The sequence below is a fragment of the Mizuhopecten yessoensis genome, unplaced genomic scaffold (genome assembly GCF_002113885.1).
Source record: "Mizuhopecten yessoensis strain PY_sf001 unplaced genomic scaffold, ASM211388v2 scaffold7497, whole genome shotgun sequence".
Lineage (NCBI taxonomy): Eukaryota > Metazoa > Mollusca > Bivalvia > Pectinida > Pectinidae > Mizuhopecten > Mizuhopecten yessoensis.
The window spans coordinates 210,037-230,710 of NW_018407077.1; the positions used below are offsets into that span (position 1 = coordinate 210,037).

General features: G+C 36.0%; 2 protein-coding genes across 2 annotated transcripts in view; both read left to right on the forward strand.

Annotated features, from left to right (window-relative positions):
• The window catches only part of LOC110453772 (carcinoembryonic antigen-related cell adhesion molecule 5-like), a 36,259-nt gene extending 26,109 nt beyond the window's left edge, over positions 1 to 10,150 (forward strand). The window contains exons 3-7 of the mRNA XM_021502908.1: positions 1,037 to 1,297; positions 3,070 to 3,330; positions 5,631 to 5,891; positions 9,723 to 9,977; positions 10,113 to 10,150. Coding sequence (XP_021358583.1) covers positions 1,037 to 1,297; positions 3,070 to 3,330; positions 5,631 to 5,891; positions 9,723 to 9,977; positions 10,113 to 10,150 — 1,076 coding nt within the window. The remainder of the gene's footprint in view (positions 1 to 1,036; positions 1,298 to 3,069; positions 3,331 to 5,630; positions 5,892 to 9,722; positions 9,978 to 10,112) is intronic.
• A 91-nt stretch (positions 10,151 to 10,241) lies between these two features.
• On the forward strand, positions 10,242 to 19,773 carry LOC110453765. The gene is made up of 9 exons (XM_021502901.1): positions 10,242 to 10,394; positions 13,609 to 13,938; positions 15,264 to 15,368; positions 15,607 to 15,628; positions 16,750 to 16,805; positions 17,008 to 17,038; positions 18,541 to 18,617; positions 19,437 to 19,464; positions 19,614 to 19,773. Exons 2-9 carry the CDS (start codon positions 13,650 to 13,652, stop codon positions 19,726 to 19,728), a joined length of 723 nt encoding a protein of 240 aa, XP_021358576.1. The 5' UTR covers positions 10,242 to 10,394; positions 13,609 to 13,649; the 3' UTR covers positions 19,729 to 19,773.
• The last annotated feature ends 901 nt before the right edge of the window (positions 19,774 to 20,674 follow it).

The window sequence follows — 20,674 nt, forward strand, 5'->3', positions numbered from 1 at the left end:
ATTCCTATTCACTGTATGATGTTGTATTACTTTTTTCCGATTCTGGAAATGTCTGGCCGTTTCCGCATCGTTTCATTATATTATCCGTATTGCAGTCTTCCCGGCTCGTTGAATAAGCCTAGAAATTGAAGCATACATGTGACGAAAATGTGCTCTTGACGAGAGAGATAAAATTGATAATTCAGGTAGCCCACCACAAAATATCAATATAAAAAAGCAGTTGGATCAAAAATGTTATACTAGAACACAGATAATAACATTTCCTTTGTCATTAATCAATGTTACCCCCCCCCCCTCACCTCGCTGACATCTCTTGTCATCACTGACACTTGCAGATAAAGGGTGCTTATCACCTGCAGCAGTACCTCCATTTGACCTGATGGAGAATTAGCGACAAGCTATTGATCCAGTAGTGCTGAAGAGCATAGTGTTGAAAAGCTGTGGCCAACAACCCGTCTCGAACATTGACTTGGACGACAATGACTGACCTGGAGCTCATGGAAAACCATAGCCTGATCGCTTAAATGTCCGAAAATCGGCAAGAGTTGGGAGTCACATCACGTAGGGCTGGAGTTCAACTTACTGTCTTACTATGGGCCATTGTGCGACCTTAAATTCGTCACTTAGTTGTACATTGTAATGCTTTACCCTCACCTCACTAAATATTTCGCAGGAATATATACCATATATGTAACTATTAGAAATTTTATTTCAAGATATTCAACTCCATATTCGAATTTTTTGTCACTTGACAAATTGTGTCATTTTTTCCAGCTTCAACATCTTTCTTTACCCTTCAGTCTCTCGGTTTGTTAGAATTTCTTTGTCATTGTTTGCACACACATAGCGTCAACGATGCGGTCCATGTACATTCTGCCTTCTTGTTCATATGTAATGTAAGTGTTCTGTGTTTTTCTGTGTATTTTTCGATGTCTTGATAAAGAAGTGGATTGCTCCAAATTTTGACAACTTTGTATTGTCTACATTGTTGGAAAAGCTTGCTTGTCCAATAAACAATGTTTATAATGTATTGTAGGTGGTCCACGAACTGTTAGACTGTCCCCACCGGCCATTACTTACACCAGGACTGACGGGGATATGCTACCGGACATCACCTGTACAGCTTACTGTATACCTGGCTGTGCATTTGTCTGGACTAAACCTGACAACACCAACTTTACTGCCTCAGCTGTGTTATCACTGGGACAACTGGACAGATCAGAACAGGGAACATACATATGTACTGTTTGTAATATCTACGGATATTCAACTATATCAGCTGTGGTGACAGTACAGTGTAAGTTATTTTATACATAACTGATTTTTTCCGAATTCGGTGACATATTATTTTATTTCTATTTTAAAGTTTAACTATATGTCATCACAGTTGTCTACAAACAGGCTGAATCAAATTGTCTTGGTATGAGGACAATTAAATCCCACATTGTATCCAGATAATATAAATTGAAATGCTTCAAAGACACCTGAAGATAGGGTATCGATACCACACATATGCTGTGTACATGTACCATGGTTCACCAATAATATTTATATTCATATTATGCCTATATGAACCAAAAAAATATCAAGAAAGGTATACATCTATTTGTTAGTCAATATTCACCCTATTAACCTTATGTCATCACAAATTATGTTATAATACTATCTGTTGTCAATAAAGTCTGTCTGCTAATTCACAGTAAAAAACATACATGGTTATACTTATATGACATGTTCAGAAATAACGTTCAAAAAATACAATTTTATGACTATCATAAACAAATCATAATTATAAAGTTTGTTTTCACAGCATGATGGAAATTGATCGATGAAATATTAATTCGATTTTGGAATGTCATGTTTAAAACTTTGTTGATATCAAACGTTTCTATCTCAATTGTAAGGAGATATGTTACCGTTGTGAATATTAAGGGGTCCTATGTTAGGTGATTTAGCGTGTCAGATAGGAAAGGAGATGCGCCGATATCAGCCACATAATGCATTGTTATTAACGTGTAATCTGATGATGAGGGAAAAAATGATTTTGCTGTTATTTAATAGTAACTTCGTGTCTAAAGATAAAGCACCTGTACAGTCAGGCCAAGTATCTGGGTGTAACACTATCATCTGACCTTAAATGGGATTCACATATAAATATTATCTGCCCAAAAGCAAATTCTACGCTAGGCTTTTTAAGACGAAATCGTAAAATTCGCTCAACATCAGCCAAAGTACAGGCATACAACTTATTAATTCGACCATCACTTGAGTATGCCTGTACAGTATGGGACCCTAACACCCAAACAAATATTGACAAGTTGGAAATAGTCCATCGAAGGGCAGCGCGCTATGTGCTCAATAAACACAGGTACAACCATCGTACCTCCAGTGTGTCAGAAATGTTGGACCACCTAAAGCTGCGCCCTCTAGAGATGCTCGTCTGACCATGCTTCATAACATTGTAAACCAGAAAGTCGCTATCGTAAAATCAGACAGATTAATCCCTACAGTAAGAAAATCCCGAACAAACCACCAGTTTTCGTATCAAATCCCCCACTCAAAAACTCAGACCAGAAAGGCATCATTCTTCCCTCGAACTATACCCGAGTGGAATAAACTCCCACCTGACATTATTTCTAGCCCCACAACAAAATCATTCAAATCACCCCTCTACCGTCACTTTTCAAACGCAAATTAGACCATCTCGTATCTTTTAAAAACAATCTCTTACCATGTTTCACTCCTCGTCTGACATTTTATCTTCAAATTGATGAAGTTGGTCAGTACCATTTAGAAGTAGAAGTAGAAGAATGTGTAAGCGAAGTTTCTCGGGAAATTTACTTAAAATTGCGTAGGGACGGCTAGACAGCAACTCTTTTTTTTATTAGAAGAACTGATGTATAAAAACAGCAATTGCAATAATTACGAATGCCTATTGTTCCAAATCACTACAGGTGAAAATCAATCCAATGAAATATGAACAACTGTTGCAAAAATATCTCTGACACCAAATGTTACCAAACCATCTTATACAACTTAGTTCTATATGTATCAATCTATATTTTTTAGACGGTCCTGATACTGTTACCCTATCCCCACCTGACACTTTCTACACCAGGAATGAGGGGGACACGTTGCCGGACATCACCTGTACAGCTGGCTGTAGACCTGGCTGTACCTTTGTCTGGACAAAACTTGATTACACCAACCTTCCTGCCTCGGCTGTGTTGTCACTGAGACAACTGGACAGATCAGAACACGGAACATACAGATGTACGGCTAGGAATGTTGTCAGGGAGTTGACCACAGCCATAAGTGTAACTATATTATGTAAGTTTTCATCTGTAAAACTAATATATTTTCTGCTGTAATTTTTACCTGATTTTGATTACTTGTTTATTTAACATTTATTTGTAAAAGCTATTTTTTATCAATGGGCAAATTCATCTCCATTGGCTTAATACAAGTGTTTTAATAGTTTTTTAACATACTATTTGGCACTTTCCTCATGATTCCCTTTTGTATTATTTGCTTTGACCATAATATAATGTAATGAATAATGAGTGGATACCAGAAGTCTAAACAAAACTGATAGCCAAAAGCTTTACGTTTTCTTTTAAAAAACAAAATTTGCGATGGCTATTTCTTAATTAGCAGGGGTGCATTATGACCCTAACTCAGCAGGGCGGTGATAGCAATTATTACTGTAGTGAAGGTCAAATTGCAAAAGCCTGTAAACATTATTAACATTATGATAATTATGACAAAGTTTGGTATGACTCTCGCTGATACAAACTTCAACATAATGTCCGAAGCTGGTGGAGTGCTTCTAAAACGTGGTTCAAGAAAACGAATTGTGGCTGTAAGAACAGCGTAGACATCCAGATATATACAATTTAGAGCCAAATTCCACTGTGTAATTGTCGGGCCATTTCTGTTGCCTTATATAACGAATGGATTGATGGACACAATGCGGGGCAGTGCATTTGGTAATGATAAACATGTATGTACCGGAAGTTAGTTGCAATCTCGTTGCGAAAAAGAAAAGTGACCAGACATCTCTGTGACGTAAATTATCTGTTACGATGCTGCTACCACACACATTATTCCGTTGTTCATATCAATAAACGGCAAAAATATCAAAAGGATAGAGAAATAGTTCGAAATTATTTGCCTGTTGTAAAAGATAGCTCGACACATATTAAGCACAGCATTTGACACAAGGTTTTTCCAAGTTGTTCCGCAAAAGAGTATTTACCACCTCGTCAAAATATCACATGAAACGTTGCAGATCTACCTCGAAACAGCCCCCTTGTGTAACGACGAGTTGAACAGATTGAGTAATGTGACATATGCGCATGCGCAAGTGCATCAATACGTCACGAACATGACTAGGAGCTAATTTTGAATTATAAGTTCCAATTGAACAGAGCGATTTACAATTCGGTGTAAGGCCGCGGCAGCCAAATATTCACAGTATGCAGCGTCATAGAGTTTCGACCGTTATGCCCTCGATATCCATGTCTCTGCAACTTGGAATTTATCAAATCGAAACTTCAATCGATTGGCTCTAGACATTATATACTAATCATTAAGCGTTAAGCAACTTGTCCGTTGAAGATTGAAATTTGCTTCACCAACATATATACCGTTATGCTGGCGCGCAATTTATTTAAAATATATCAAAGGGTCAAGTTCGATAAATCAATAACAGTTTCGAATTAAATTGTAAAATAGCATCCGCATGGTTGCGCGAACACAGCCTTCGTCTAAACTGTGTAACAGTACTTATCCATGGTATGCTGGTGGGCGGGAGTTTAATTGCTGCCATTAGTGCAACTTGAGCCGGACCTCTAAACAATGTCGTAACCAAGTCATTTACAATATACTGTCTATCTCTATATGACTGGTAATTTAATAAAACAAAACGTTTGCTTATGAACGGCTGCACTAATCGAAATATAAAAATGCACCTATTAGCTTGAGTGAGATACATTTTAAAAGTTGTTTCATTACTTAAGAGTCTTGATTGATATATATATATTAAAATGGTAGATATCATATTGGTATTTTGAAGTGTTAAGGGTGTCGGATAAACAATCTGATGGGTTTAAAACACGTTGAAATTGTGTACCTTTATAAAAAAAACAGGTAAACTATAGCTTTACCCGTCACTCTTTCGATGAAGATTTTGTATCACGGAGGAAACAACTGACGAAGCTATAGTTATACCTGTCACCCGTTCGACGAAAATGTTTTGTAATTTATTAATAGAAAGAAGTGTTTGTCAACTTAAGAGATGCAGGTCTTTTCTTTTCATTATTATTCTTTTTTACAAAGTATGAAATTCAGGCAAAGTATTATTTCATATCAACATGACTTAACATAAATACCACATGCCAAAGGTAAAACTATGTCATATCGCGGATACACATAATTCCATGTTCTTGCTAATACTATTGCATGTGAGGTAGTGATACACTTTTTTACCAGATAACACTACCTAACCTTCATCTCATAACCACGCATTCAAAACATCGAAAATTATAATTTCTTTACTAAACGTGGATATAACACTACAGGCAGTCCTAGCTGTATAGAGTACATGTTCCACCTGTTAATCTTTTCAGATGGTCCTTCAAATGTGAGTTTGACCCCGTCGACCACATCCTACACTCCAATAGAGGGACATACTCTCCCTACCGTCACGTGTTCGTCTGACTGTAACCCAGTCTGTACCTACAGCTGGACAAAGGATGGACAGTCCCACACAACAGGGTCAGATTTACAGCCCACCGATATAGTACGTGGTCAGACGGGCGTGTACAGGTGTATGGCCAGTAATATATACGGGAGTCGGACATCTAGTGACGTCAGTGTTACTGTAAACTGTAAGTATTAATAACAGTGACATGACCGTCTCTTGATAACTCTGTATCTATGCATGCTTAATGCATTTTCCTTTTCCTTGATTGCATGATCGAATTGAAATGAAAAATAAAATATGCAAGAACATGTCATCAATTTAACTAGCATAAAGAATAAAATTGTATGATCATTTCATTGTTTAGGGAAATACAAGATATGATTTTGTTCATTACAAATGTACTTATGTATTCATTTACAACATATATGTACATATATATGTATATGGGGCAAAGAAGTAATTCCAACAGTGTGGACAAGTTTAAGTTGTCAAATTTTTCGGAGCGATCCGCTCCTTTATCAAGACACAGTGAAACAGAACAGTCACATGCACATATACATGATATTACAAGAAGATATGTATATATATATATAACTAGTCATAAATCGGACGGACGAACGACGGACGCCGCACCGTGACGGACGCCGCACCATGACGGTATTTTCCTTTAAATAACTTCTGCTTAAGAACGAACAGGTATAGAGCCAAAGCTCTTTTTAAATCGGTTTTGGAAATATTTCCAAAATAGGTTTTTATCAAATCATTGTTTTCCCATATCTTATTTCGAGACCGCTTCGGGGATGGAATTTCACTTGAACCTAATACTTTTTTTTTTTTTTTCTGATTGGACGGTCTGCATGTATGATTTATCCTGAAGCCAAGCTCGACTAAACCCTCGACAGACATGTATGACATTTATTATCAAAAAAACATATATAATAAGTTCACGCTTTTGTATAATAAAATCGTGCAAGTATGTGAGTAGTTGTCGATCACCTCACGTAATTTATAACAATTCCATGTCAATAAGCCTTTGGGCAGACCGTGACTCAACTCGACATTGAATAGCGATAATTTGTTTAGAATATGTTTGCTTTGGATTGCAGCCGGTCCAGATAAATAACAGGACCGGAATGAACATGTTGTTTTACATGGATTAATATGCCAACTTTTGTGAAACAATGCTGGTTTCCGGAATGGACATGGTCTGGTTTATACATGGTTTAACTACTATGAATATATAAGGAATATGTTGGGACTGGGACCACAAATCACAGCCGGTTTAGACTGGGATCCGGATTACACAGAGGCCGGTTTAGGGAGGTTATACTGTACATACTCAGTGGCGAATACTGATCTACAAGGTTGTCTGCCCTTTTCCCTGTTAAGTTGTGCACATATCTCAGGAGGTACCATATGTATCAATGTTATGCCTCCCAAGAAAAAATGTGAACGACAGTCAGTCTATGTCTAGTTCACAGGAAGAAATCAACTGAACAACATTTTGATATCATTGTTATTAAGTTTGTTGATCTTAACCAGTTGAGTTTTGTTATTTTAAGATTAATGTACACGTATTTACTTAATAAAAGTGTCATTAATAAGCTTATTCCACATAGACCCAATTATAAGGCCTTGTAATGTTATATTGACCCTCGGCCTGCGGCCTTGAGCAGATATGACAGACCTTGGCCTCTAGAGAATTAGATGATTAATAACCCTATAGTATAGATGGAATTAACACTTTTGGGTTTATTTTGTCCATTTTTTGGTAGGGGAATAATTAAACTTGGAGATAATCATTCTTAGAGGTTAAGAGTTAATTAAAATTGTAAAACTGGGATTCCTGCCCGAAACCCCAAGGCTGGGCGGGCCCCAAAAGGAAATGTTACCGATACATGTATTTACAAAATAATCTTTTATCAAACCTCAAATGTACCAAAGTCAAGTTCTCTTCATGGATGAAAAGATCATCAGTTGCTTTATTTAAATTGTAAAATCCAAAACCCATGAGCCATTCGATCTCTCTTGGGAAGAGGATACAATTTACTAAAGTTTATTTTAGGGAAATCTCACTTTTGGGTATATTTTGTCTATATATAGTAAAAGGTTATTTAAACTTGTTGAGCATAATCATTCAAGGACGAGAGTTTTTAAATGGAAAGTTGGGATTCCTGCCCCGACTCCAGAGGCAAGGGTGGGGCCTCAAAGTGAAATTCAGTACATTCAAAATATTCTTCTCCAGACTACAATAAAATATCTGTATGGATGGAAAGGATATCAGTGGCTTTATTTAACTTGTAAATTTCCTAACCTCTGGGTCATCCGTTTGCCCTTGTTGTAGGAGTTTATTTAAATTTATATTGGGAAATATATCGTTTGGGTCTATTCTTTCTCTTCTAAGCAAGAAATAATTCAAACCTGGTTTGAAATTAGAATCAAGTAAAGTCCTGATTGGACAAAGAGGAAACTCGGTCAAATGGCAATATAGATATTGTATTTTTCCATAGCAACATAATTAATTTGAATATATTTTAAAGTTCTTTTCCTTTGGTGACACTGCAATCAATGCATTTCATTTTGTTTACGTGATGATTTTCAATTCACATATCAACAATGAAATTAAGCAACCTATAATTTACCTCAGGTGACTGTTGAGTTTGGCCTCTTGTTATTTTTATGATAGGTTTAGCCCATTCTTATTCATTCAACTAATTTAAAATATACATAGGTATCATTGTCTTAGTTGCTTGACATTTAACACGGAAAATCAATATGCTTGGTTTTGACAATAAATATACATTTAGTACACATTCATATATGTATTTTGTTAAAGTTGGCGGAAACGTTTTCTTAGAGCAAACTTGAAAGCCCTTCATTCATGCAAGATACTGCCTAAATTCAATTACACTAGACTTCAAAGCTCTCTGCAAAAATGGTCATGCTTTTTAACACTTATGAAACTTGTGGTATTTAATAACAGTTATTCAAATTAACAGTTTTGTTTCCTGGTAAATAGGCAGTGGTCACTTTAAACATATCCTGGTTAATGGACCTAATATTCAAAAATGACTGGTTACAAGATCATTCAAGAATAAAAAAAACAGATTTTTTTTCACAAAATTTGTAAACTCGATCTGATATTGTGATTATCGAGAAAGGTCAACAGGTAAGAAAGAAAGCTTGCCTATAAGATATCTGATGCATTTATCAACAGCTTTTTATAGTATTGCTACATCGATATTAACACATGGTGGCCAAATCAAAGTTAATGCTTTAAATCTAAGTTATTACAGTTCTACTTCTTGACAAAAAGACATCTTTACAACAGGAATCAATTTCACTATTTATTCATACAACAGCGTGATTATATCCAGTGGTATAAATATTAGAGTCGGTAGTTAATAGGAAGAAAGTTTCACTTTAATGCTTTAGGGCTTTATCTTTTAAAAGCCCACATTCACTGTTTTTACTTGTTACCAAAAAGCTCGTATGCACTTTAATCATTTACACAAAAACCTTTATCACTTAATGTATTGTTTGCTGACATAAATCTATCACTAAGCTTCCTAGCTAATAAACTAAAGGTAGAGATATTTACCCTTTGGATTCTAAAACTTGACCTTTCAATTTGTGACAACTCTCAACATGATGAAATAAAATAAGTCAAAAGCTTAGGGGGAATGCATTTCCCTAACAGCAGCCAACATATTTCGTTAAAGGAGAACAAAAAACTCGAGTAGTTTTGCCTATAATGCTTTCTTGACATGACAAAAAAAAAAAAAAATCTTGTTAGTATTTATATTAAACTTGTTATGAATATCATTTAAATGTATACCATTTGTATAATTATGTAATAGATATATTGTAAATTTGTATGAGGTTTTGATGGTTAGCTGTAATGAACGTATCTGGTCGTATGTTTGATCTTATTCCTATATCTATTCAAATAAAAATATTGAAAATTGTCAAAAAAAAAACAGACACTAAAAATAAACTTAATTTTTTTTCCCAGATGGGCCAGGAGACAGCCTAACGTTCGAACCGATGCAAGATGTAGTAGAGAGGTTTGAAAACCAGACTGTCCCAAACATAAAATGCTTTGCTGACTGTATACCCCCATGTACGTATAGCTGGTCCAAATCAGGTAAAGTTCGTCCAAATCCACTGTCTCTGTCGAAGGTCACGAGGAACAACGCTGGAACATACACGTGTACAGCTAACAACATCATCAGCCGAGGAACAAAAAGCTGGCAACTAATCGTCAAATGTAAGCATAACAAAGTCGATTTATTTGTTTCGTCAGACGTTAAACTGAATAAAAATCTGTAAAGCCAAATCTTCCAATTCAAACCGAAACTTTATTTTAATACATAAATACATAATTAGTTATTCTACATTTCAGTTCCTCCTGAAATAGACAGCCTTGATTACAACCAATGAGACGCTGGTGTGACGGAACACGGATCCAAGACTCTCATTTGTAAGGTGGATAGTGTCCCATCGTCTACAATAACATGGTTCTACAAAAACAATGGCACTGAACTGTTTACCGCCACAGATGTACTGGAGAGTAGCTACACCCTGACTGCAGTTAGCTGTCTAGACACAGGACTGTACACCTGTTCTGCCAGGAACAGTGTTTCTAATACAGCAGTGGCCAAGGACATAAGGATCAACGTTTTGTGTATGTTGTATTTTCTTTATTGATTCGAAAACCACGAAATTAATATCTGACCGAATTGTTGACGCTATTTTTTTATTTTTTAGTCATTAGTAATACATATATATATTCTTACTAAAATGACCCCATTTCGACATTATGTTTAAAATCAACTTTTTTTGCAGCGTTTTACTTGAGCAAAAGCGATTGCCGCCAATCTTAAGCTAGAATCACTAGAATGATCGAAAAAGTAAGCAACCGATACATGCACATAATACAAACGGCGATTTTTATATTATTTCCCATCGAATATTAACGGCACATCAATTTTAGTTGATATAATCACAGATAATATTGTTTCTCCGTAGGTCAAATATGTTCAAAAAACGTAGGCAAGTTTTTTTTTAAAATGAGGTCTTTTTTGAAAAAAATCAAATAAAAATGGCTTATCTTTCCGTCGCTTACTGCTTTTCGTCTCCAGATTGAGAGTCATAAGACGACCTAAGCTCTAAGTCGTGACCATATATCCTGTTCGCGAACAAAGAAACTAAAGTCAGTGAAATAGTCAACGGTTGATAAAGTCGTTGAAACCATGTCGCAAGGTTAATTTTGTACTCTGAAGTAAGTTGAAAACTCAATGCACATCTATTATCCATTCAAATTCTGCAACCTTATGTTCCCGTCCAATCAAAATCGACAAACATATCTTCCCGACCATTCAGGTCTCGAATGATCAGATAATTCGACCGTATCTTTCGACAAGGTGTCACATCTCACCAGGGCTCCTTTAAAAGGAAACCGGCCAAAGACATAATTGAAATCGTTTTCCCGACGTAACATATTACAACAGTACTTATTTCGAGGAAGATACTAGGAGTGTTTTCCGTTTTATGGCAATAGTCCTGCAGTTTTCGGTGAATTTCTCAAATTAATTAAATCATTTTATCCATATGAACAAAGGGGAGGTGTTTTAGATCAAGTTCCAAACTTTCGGGTTTTGTTTGCATGTTTTAAGAAAATGTCGGTGTCATTGAGATATTGAAAACAAAACAACAGCAAGAACACTTTCGATGTTTCATTAACAAGCACTCTAGAAATATTGCGAAAACGTCGCTATTTGCATTATCCATACCCCTACCCATAAACACAACATTCTCCATACTTTTGAGATCAAAGGGCGATATCTGCGATTTTCATGAGATTCAACTATAAAGAAAGTATTTGTATGAGGGGATCACACGAAATGACCAAGGCGCTTATTAAAAACATTCTTGCTGTAATAAGCATTGCAACGATGAAAATATATGACTTCAATCCAGGGTTCACACCAGCTTTAAAACATTCTTACGTTCAAACTTTCGCCGAAGTTAATTTCCTTGGGCCAAATTTGATATGAATGAGCCAAATAGTCTAACCCTTTCACCACTGTAGACCATAATGTACTTATCCAGATTAATGCATGGACGTGTTTACTAAAGTTGCATAGGGGTGAAAGGGCGCCTTGGTCAAACAATTAAGTTCAATACTTCCCTTTTTCTTTCAAAAAATCCCACCCACCCCGGGAACTATAGAATAACACAAATCTTATACATTCAAAGATATTGATAACAGAATAATTCAGAATAAGTGTAATCACTAAAAAAAGGTCAATTGTTAAACCAAAATTAAAATCCTTAATTTCGGTCCAGATCCGCTATGACACTTACATGTGTATATATTTAGTCAGCACTTAGAACTTCTAGTTTGTCCGAAATAACGTTTTTGGGGAGGAACAAAGAATATAGTAAAACTGTGTCCACATTAAATCATGTCGTGAAATGTTTCGACAGTCTGACTTTTTACTTTTTTGCAATTTAAGTTGTTTTATTAGCATTACGTTTTGAATAATCGCGGAGTTGATGAACATATTGGCTTAGATATAAGGATCGTGTTTCATCGAACATTCTTGTTTGCTTTTATATACCAGTTAACTGTGGTTGGATGTATTGGATAACGATTCATTAGACCTCTCAATTATATCCCCATTACCCTTGGTTAGTAGTTAGGACTCCTGACCACTGATGATCACGTAGTGTTTGCTACGTACATAGTGTGCCAATAGGCGTACCATTCATATGGGATTAATGATTGTAACAATAGCGTAACACTAAGCAGTTAATTAGGCAGTTAGTTCACCAGGATGTGTCAGCTAGATGGTCCCTGTTTACCGTTACCATTTGATACGGCCATAAACTGACACAGGACACATTTTTGTAAGATATCGACAGAGCAACTGGCATTATTATGCGCCAAAAAATCGTCAGAACTATTTGTATCCCCAAAATATTATTATTTTCGCATTTAGCTCTATTAGCGACCGCTGACGTGAACCCTGCAATATGTTCTTCGCTTGGTAACTAATCACGAAAGTAGAAACAACGTAATCAAGATTTGTACAGAATGAAAACAACTCGAACTTTACTTAAATGTCGTCGCGTAAAATATGTTGAAATGCTAATTGTAAATTCACTTGAATGATGATAACTTCGGTTTAAACACGTTTGCATGTGAATGACGTACTCCAAGGTAAGCTGTAATGTTTACAACGTCGTTAAAGAAAACGCCGTTAGTTTAACAACGTAATGAAAAGAGGCCAGTAAAAATAAAAACGTTAAGAACACGCCGCCAGCTGATTACATACACAAATATCTTGTTAGCTTGATAACGCACTCTATTGTAAGCCGTACGCTCAATTACGTCGAATGAAACCGATAGCCAGCTTGAAAACATAAATAAGTGCAGCTAACACGGTCCATTACGTCATTTAAAACACACCGTTATCTTCATAACGTAACTTACGGTAAAGAAAACAGTGAATACACTTTTTAAAAGTAAAAGAAATATCAGAATAAAATCCAGTGATAAATCAATTAATAAATTGTTAAAAGCTTTATATATGGACCGGGACTTGAAAGTCCTGAAACAGAAAAATAAAAATAGAATCAATCACGGCAAGTTTAGGTTGGTAGTAGCTTTACGGAATTGTTTTACGTCCAGGTATTTCCAACAAAAAAGTGGCCTATGGCAATTCACACCACATTCACCATACATCATTATACTATCTTTATGACAGTAATTACATATTAAATCCTATTTGTGTGTATGTGAGTGGGTTTGCGGTAATACGTGTGTGATACTAAATCGTAGAGCTAAGTTGTCTTATTTTGTGTCTTTTTTTTTAAAATTCCATCCAAATTAGGTTCTCCGCGCCTCGATCCAAGATTGTTCACAGTCCGAAAGATGTGGTTGGCCACTCATGATAATCTAACTATGAATGCCATGTTTCTGTCAAACCCGGAACCCTCATCATTCACATGGACTTTCCAGGACTCCTCACATAATTCGTTTACTGAGCTAAACGACGGGACAGACAACTTTGTTATACATAATACACCTTTTTCATCGAGCCTGTCAACTTTGTCAGTTGGGACACGTACGAACATAAAAGAGGCCTGGTTTGGATTATATAACGTAACGGCAAGAAACAGTGAGGGCTACGGGACACTCACTTTCACAGTTGCTGATAAAGGTAAATTAATAATTTAAGCATAAAACCGGCATTTTTAGTAAATTCCAGTTGCTTGACCTTGTTTTTCTCTTGGCGTTTTCGTTGTGTGCTGATAGTGCATATAAGACCATATCTGGTGCAGGCGTATTATGTGATATGGGAAATCTTTCATATACTTTATTTTAGATTTTTATTTCTGAGATACATTATGTATGCTTTGAACATGCGGTATCAATTTAATCAACACATGCAAACTGACATTGTAAAAGCAGTCCTGACGGCTAGACTTTTTGTTTTTTGAGTAAATAGGTATTTACATAATCCAATCCTGATTTTGATCTGTTTGCGTATTGCGAAAACGTTTTTGTAACCCGGGAAATCCTACTCACTGAGGTGTGAAACTGTCATGTATCATACACTGCAATAGCCTGAACGCAATTTACAAATTCAATATACAGTTCTGTTAAGATAACTGTCATATCACTGATGTACCTTTTGTAACAAATACTGATGAATATAAGCAAAGCAAAAGTCACAGACACCTAGCAAATATGATCTTCCTGTTCTGATACGTGGTACCCTGGGGGACCCCATTCTTGACAGTTTTACAGTCATTGTAGCATGTTCTGGATGCTTGGGATAAATACAAAATAAATAGATCAGTAATTTAATTCTTCCTTATTTTACACGAGTGTTCCGGTATTTTGTATAGTGTGTACTGCCCTCCGGATCAAACGATGGTTAAATGTTCAATTCTGAGCACGATTTGTGGAAGATAAGTGGATCGTGTGCGCACGGTATTGTTGGTACGATGTCATAGACTCACAAGAACCTAACATATATCTCATGAGTTGGTTTTAAGCAACTGGAGTTTTTAAGAAAATAAGGTTCTGAGAGATACAGTTTAGAATATATGCACCTTCTATGGTTTCATTCGCAATCTTATTAAATACATATGTCATGTACTAATATGGTATACGGGTCGATGCTTTTGATTATGTTCACTTTGTTGTTTCTTTGTCATTGTTCCAGGTCTTACTTTTAATTTATTTGGCTTTGGCCTAGATATACTAGGCAGGTATCGTTGATAAAGCAGAGTACGCTAACCTTTCCGAAACACATTGTCTTATTCTTTTTACTTTCTATTGTCTCTTTATCATACAAATATTTGTACTTTTCATATTTTGCCATTATGTTATTACTGTTGAGTTCGAACGACTTAATAAATGCCACTTTTAAGTTGACTGTTTGATGACAACAGTTCACTTAATGAATCAGGTATTTTTTTTATCATATATTGATTGGTTTTTAAAAGAAATACATATTCTACCTTTTGCTTAATAAAGAATGCTCCTGCAGTACTGACAGCATGTATGTAACAGGAGTTACCCTGATTTGTACCAGTATTATCACGCTCCTGTTAACAGTTGGACTTGGAATATTCATTAGTCGTACGTACATATTACTCAAATCTGTATTTGAAAAAAAATTGAAAAGAAATTGCAAAATTCATATATGAGTTTTATCAGCATTTTATATTGATCAATATTTTTCACTTGTTCTGTCTGATTATATATATCACGGATTGAACATACTCAAGACAACTGAATAACTTAAATGTACGTTCGTTATCTGATAACGTTTAACAAGTATACACTACTTTTAACATCTACCTATGTTATTTTACAGGAAATGGTAGACTGCCTTGTATGTAAGTAAATGAATGCCGACACCAAATCGACATATATTCTATTTAGGTGTTTATTAATTATTTCGTCTTTTCGTAAATATCGTGCTTATATTAATGATAATGCAATGTTGTAAAAATCAGTTTAGTTTGAAAAGCGTGCTTACTTAAAATCATACGATGTTAAGAAAATCATGTTCCGAAATTTGATGGTACAGTTGTGTGACCGCACAACGCACCAACATTAGCGTGCGCATATCGTGCTAACATCGAGCACACACCGTCCGCAACTTTGTCCCCCCATGGTGCGCACAATTGTGCGATTTAACAATCGTTGTGCGTTTCGCGATTGGGTTCAATTGGTTAATCAATATTACGGAATGAAAGAAATTCGAAACCCTCATATGAAATAAGAAACACTGTATATAATAATTGCCCATCATAGTAATTATGATTTTGTTCAATTTTACAATGCGTGTTACACAGTAACCATTAGACTTTTTTTAAAATGGGTTTGGTTACCAGGAAACAGAACTGGTAAATAACATTTTGACTGAAGTTTTACCTGGCCAGTCTCTGAAAAAGAGAGCTACATATACAATATGTGATGCCGTTTGACCGTAATTTATAACACAACTGGACGTAAAGTATTTGTTATTTGTATCTGTTTAATCTATAGCTCCAGTTCATCTTGATTCTAACACCTTAAGTAAGTGCCCCGGGTGGGAGAAACTACGTTCCAGGTACAGATACACAGCGGCTATGGTTACATGTACCTGGGTCCGTGTGTTATTTTACATATGTCGATTTGGGTCGTTTAATAAACGCCGTTTTTAAATTTAAGAAAAATACAGATCGAAAGATCAGCTAATATATGTAGCTAGAATATAGAAATATACTTAAAAATCAAATTTATAGGTGTCAACACGAAACGGTATATATTGTTAAAGCATTTCTAAATGTACACCAATCACGGTTGTCATCGCACAACGTTCGTTCATTATTAACAAATGTGCGCAATCAATAATCGTCCACATCGCGCGCACACCGCACATTGTGTAACGTTGTGCGATTCCACAACTGTATTTTGTGAAGTAATAGCTGTGAATTAAAAATATTTAGTAATTTCGTATATTGTTTTCTAGCAAAGGTCAGCATCTGAAACAAAGGGAATTTCAGAACGTGCAACTTTCAGAACGAGGTAAGTTCAGTGAAAAATGCTTGATATTCTGGTACACGTTGTGTAAGTGATCATGTCCAACATCAATAATTTCCTTTTTATATACAATTATTCATGTTGAGTAAATTTCGCAATATCGGTTAGGTTGTATACATTGAAATACAAAACAATTCAAACAATACCCAACTCTATATAACAATCGTTAATTTTTTTTTGGTTTCAGCTGTGACACCCAATGAAGAGGAAGACGAACGGTAATCTTGTTTGAACATTCAACACTTACTCAAAACAACATTTTAGCGTTATGGTTTGGTTTTATTTTATTCAAAGTCCATTTAACAGCTCGCTGAAAAACAATGCCGAATGCACCCAGCATAGCATTCCGTCCGGTCACATTGAAATGACAATGGGTGAACTACTTGATGCCATTTCCCCAAATGCTGAACGTTAAGCCGGGAACAACAGCTACCATTTTAAGGACTATGGTATTGTGACGTTTCCCAACATGGTCCGTACCAGTCACACTGAAGATTACGGCGCTATGTATCCAACAGCTCATTAACAGCGAAAACTCATCATTTTTTTCTTTTTTTTCAAACAGTACACAATATACTAAAACATTACGGGCATTTACTGGAATCCCACCGTTGCCGCCAATTTATGTGACGTTTCCCCTATGGTCCGTATCAATCACACTGAGTACATCTACCCCAAATGGGGTGCATCTATATTCTAGTATAGATGCCAATATATACAGATAAGTTAATCTAGCTCTGAAACATTGCCTATGTCCGAGCAATCACTGCTTGTGATCATGTACGTTTTGTACTAATAAATACCTACAGGGGATAGATACAAAGCAGTACCAATGTAACAGTAAATTCAAAATAACTACGCATATAACAATATAATACCTCATGCTAATCGGAGCGCTCCTACTACTGATCGCTCAGAACGTGCATATCTTTAGAACTCCTCTCTTGCTAATCTTGAGTTACACTGACAACTAACGAGCAATCACAGTGCCCGTGATCTATCAATGTAGCGGACCCGAACCAACACGATAGCTCGCCCTTGTAAGGTAGGATGCTTTCGATCGTAATGGGTAACAGTCTTATTCAGACATAAACTATCATTGAAAGCTCGCTCTCTAATATGCTTACAACTAACTAGTGATGGCCTGACACAGAATGACGAATGGCCGTGGCCATGCACGCTGGCCGACAGGTCGTGACCTGAAGGGCTGAAAGGCCGTGGCCTGAAAGTCTGTGCACGCTGGACGACAGGGCCGTGGCCGAAAAGCTGTGCACGCTGGCCGACGGGGCCCTGCAGTAGGTTTCAACATCAATCGCCTCTTACGATGCATGCAACAGGTAACAGCAGGTCTATTGTTTTCTCGATCTCTGACCTGCAAGGATGTGGTGTTATGTTAAATAGTAATATGTCTTTTAACTGTTAAATATTAGTATGTCTTTTACCTGTTAAATATTAGTATGTCCTTTAACTGTTAAATAGTAATATGTCCTTTAACTGTTAAATATTATTATGTCCTTTAACTGTTAGATAGTAACCATGTCCTTTAACTGTTAAATACTAATATGTCTTTTAACTGTTAAATAGTAATATGTCCTTTAACTGTTAAATAGTAATATGTCCTTTAAATGTTAAATAGCAGCATGACTTTTAACTGTAAAATTGTAATGATTGAAAACAAATAATTACATCGTTGTATTGGTTTTATCTTATATCTTCACAGATCTCAATATGAACAACTCGATACGAATGAAATTGCCAAGGCATCTGTGTACTCTGAAATAGGAAGTCATCTTCAAGGTAAAACGCACGCAATTTTCGTATTATAATGATACATTTCTATATACTAGCCCACAACAGAAACGTTAGATATACTTTCTTTAATGTACTAGAAATGCTATAAATTTACACTTTAAAAATCAATATATGTTGTGTCAGATAAATAAAATTATTCAAAAGTTTCCATGAAACGACAAAACTAGCGTTTATTCAGCGTACATAAAAAACAAATTCACAGAATCAATATTGCGTGAACGAACCTCTGGACGTTGACCACAACCTAAAAACTACCTCGCACGGAAGCGATGAGTCGGTTCAAAGACTTCATCGGGAACTTCTGTCACTGCACCTGTAGGACTGTCCTCCAATTGTTGCAACGATTAAGGCTGCTGACGTCAATTTCTCACTCGTCAGTCCGACTGATCCCTCCTCAGTGGGATTAAAATCTGGAAAAGGCGATAACCACTAACACACATTGACATTACGTTGACGAACAAATCCCGTGTTGAGAAGGAAAGTCCGTGTTGACGCGTACGACACCAGCACATTCGTTATCCTACTGAAACGTGTCACCATTTGTTATCATTAAATTCAGATGTAATGATAATGCCTTTTTTAATTATTTAAACAAAAAATAAATGAATATCTTGTTGGTCCTGGTAGAGGTCCCGGGTGGTTTTAATGTTGGATGAAAATACAGTGTTGTTTCATCTGTATATAAACAGAGTGTGCTCGGATTTGAATGCATGGAATAAAACTTATAAAAAAACTGTGGTATTTACATACAAATGAATGTTTCCGGGGGATAATATAACTGTTTTAAGGTTGCTTGTTTTGTAGGTCGCCGGCGAGATCCAGTCAATGACAAGTGAGTTTGTACCAATACATATTTTTAATTACCATGACTTGTAAACACATGTAATATAACTGTGTCACATTATTCATTATCTTTCAACGTTTGGTGCTGGCAAATTTAGGATGGTGCATAGTTTATAAGATATTTTAATTTTGTTGCAGCAGAGAATACGAGTCATTGGAGGGTCGGTCTAGCCCAAACGTCTATGAAGATCTCCATGGCACAACATCTGGTAGGTTTCTATATCGTCTGTCAGATAAGCGATACATGAAATAGAATCAAAATATTGCACAACTTTAAACACAGCTTTGCAATTATATTAATTAACATCAAAATGACCATGTCAGCAGCCCTCACCTCTGCGATTGTGACAGCCGCGGTTATAGTTATTGAGCATGCGACTGGTATAATTTTATGAGTATACATCCGTTACAGTATGGCAGAAATATTGCGTTTTCTAACGTACTGTGCTATTCACGAGCTTTATCTGAAAACACAGGGAGATATCTACACGTGTGATTGACTTAAATGCAGCGTGTGCTACTTGGAAGGTGCATATTGTGTTCCGCTCCAAACTGTTAATGGTACAAACAGTAGTTTGTGTTTTCAGCATTATAGATTGAGAGGTAGATCGTCGAGGGAGTTGTAAACCTATCATGTCTTGATATGTATATCTACAATAGGAAGTGCATTGTCCTAACCGCACGACAGCACTGCTAGGATTGTCGCCCATGTATGGATTCATCAGTCGCCTGATGACAGCCAGTCAATCAGGCGAAAACGCTACCAAGTATGTTTATAGTTTATATATTCCCATTGTACAGAGCACACAGGCACTATGTTATTTATTTCTCTCTCTATATATACCCTTAACGACGAATCCCGAATTACATTTTACTGTATATACCCGTATGTCCTGAATGATATTGTAGTAATGTGATGCGACTGTTAAAAACTCGAGAAATTGTAGACTAACAATTTGACGGCAATTTTATAGTTTATTTTTCCATTTAAACTTGAGTAAGACGCGGTTAAATGTTTACTGGCGCATAAGGCGAGTATTTATTTCATGATTTTTTTTTTCAAATTGCAAGATTGTTTTTGAAATTCTGTTTGCGTAGAAATATGTAAACTAAAAGTCTCGTAAGCGATATGTGTGCAATCACTTCATTCCGTTTCAATTAGCACGGACCAAATTGAAAATGCACATGATGTCATATTC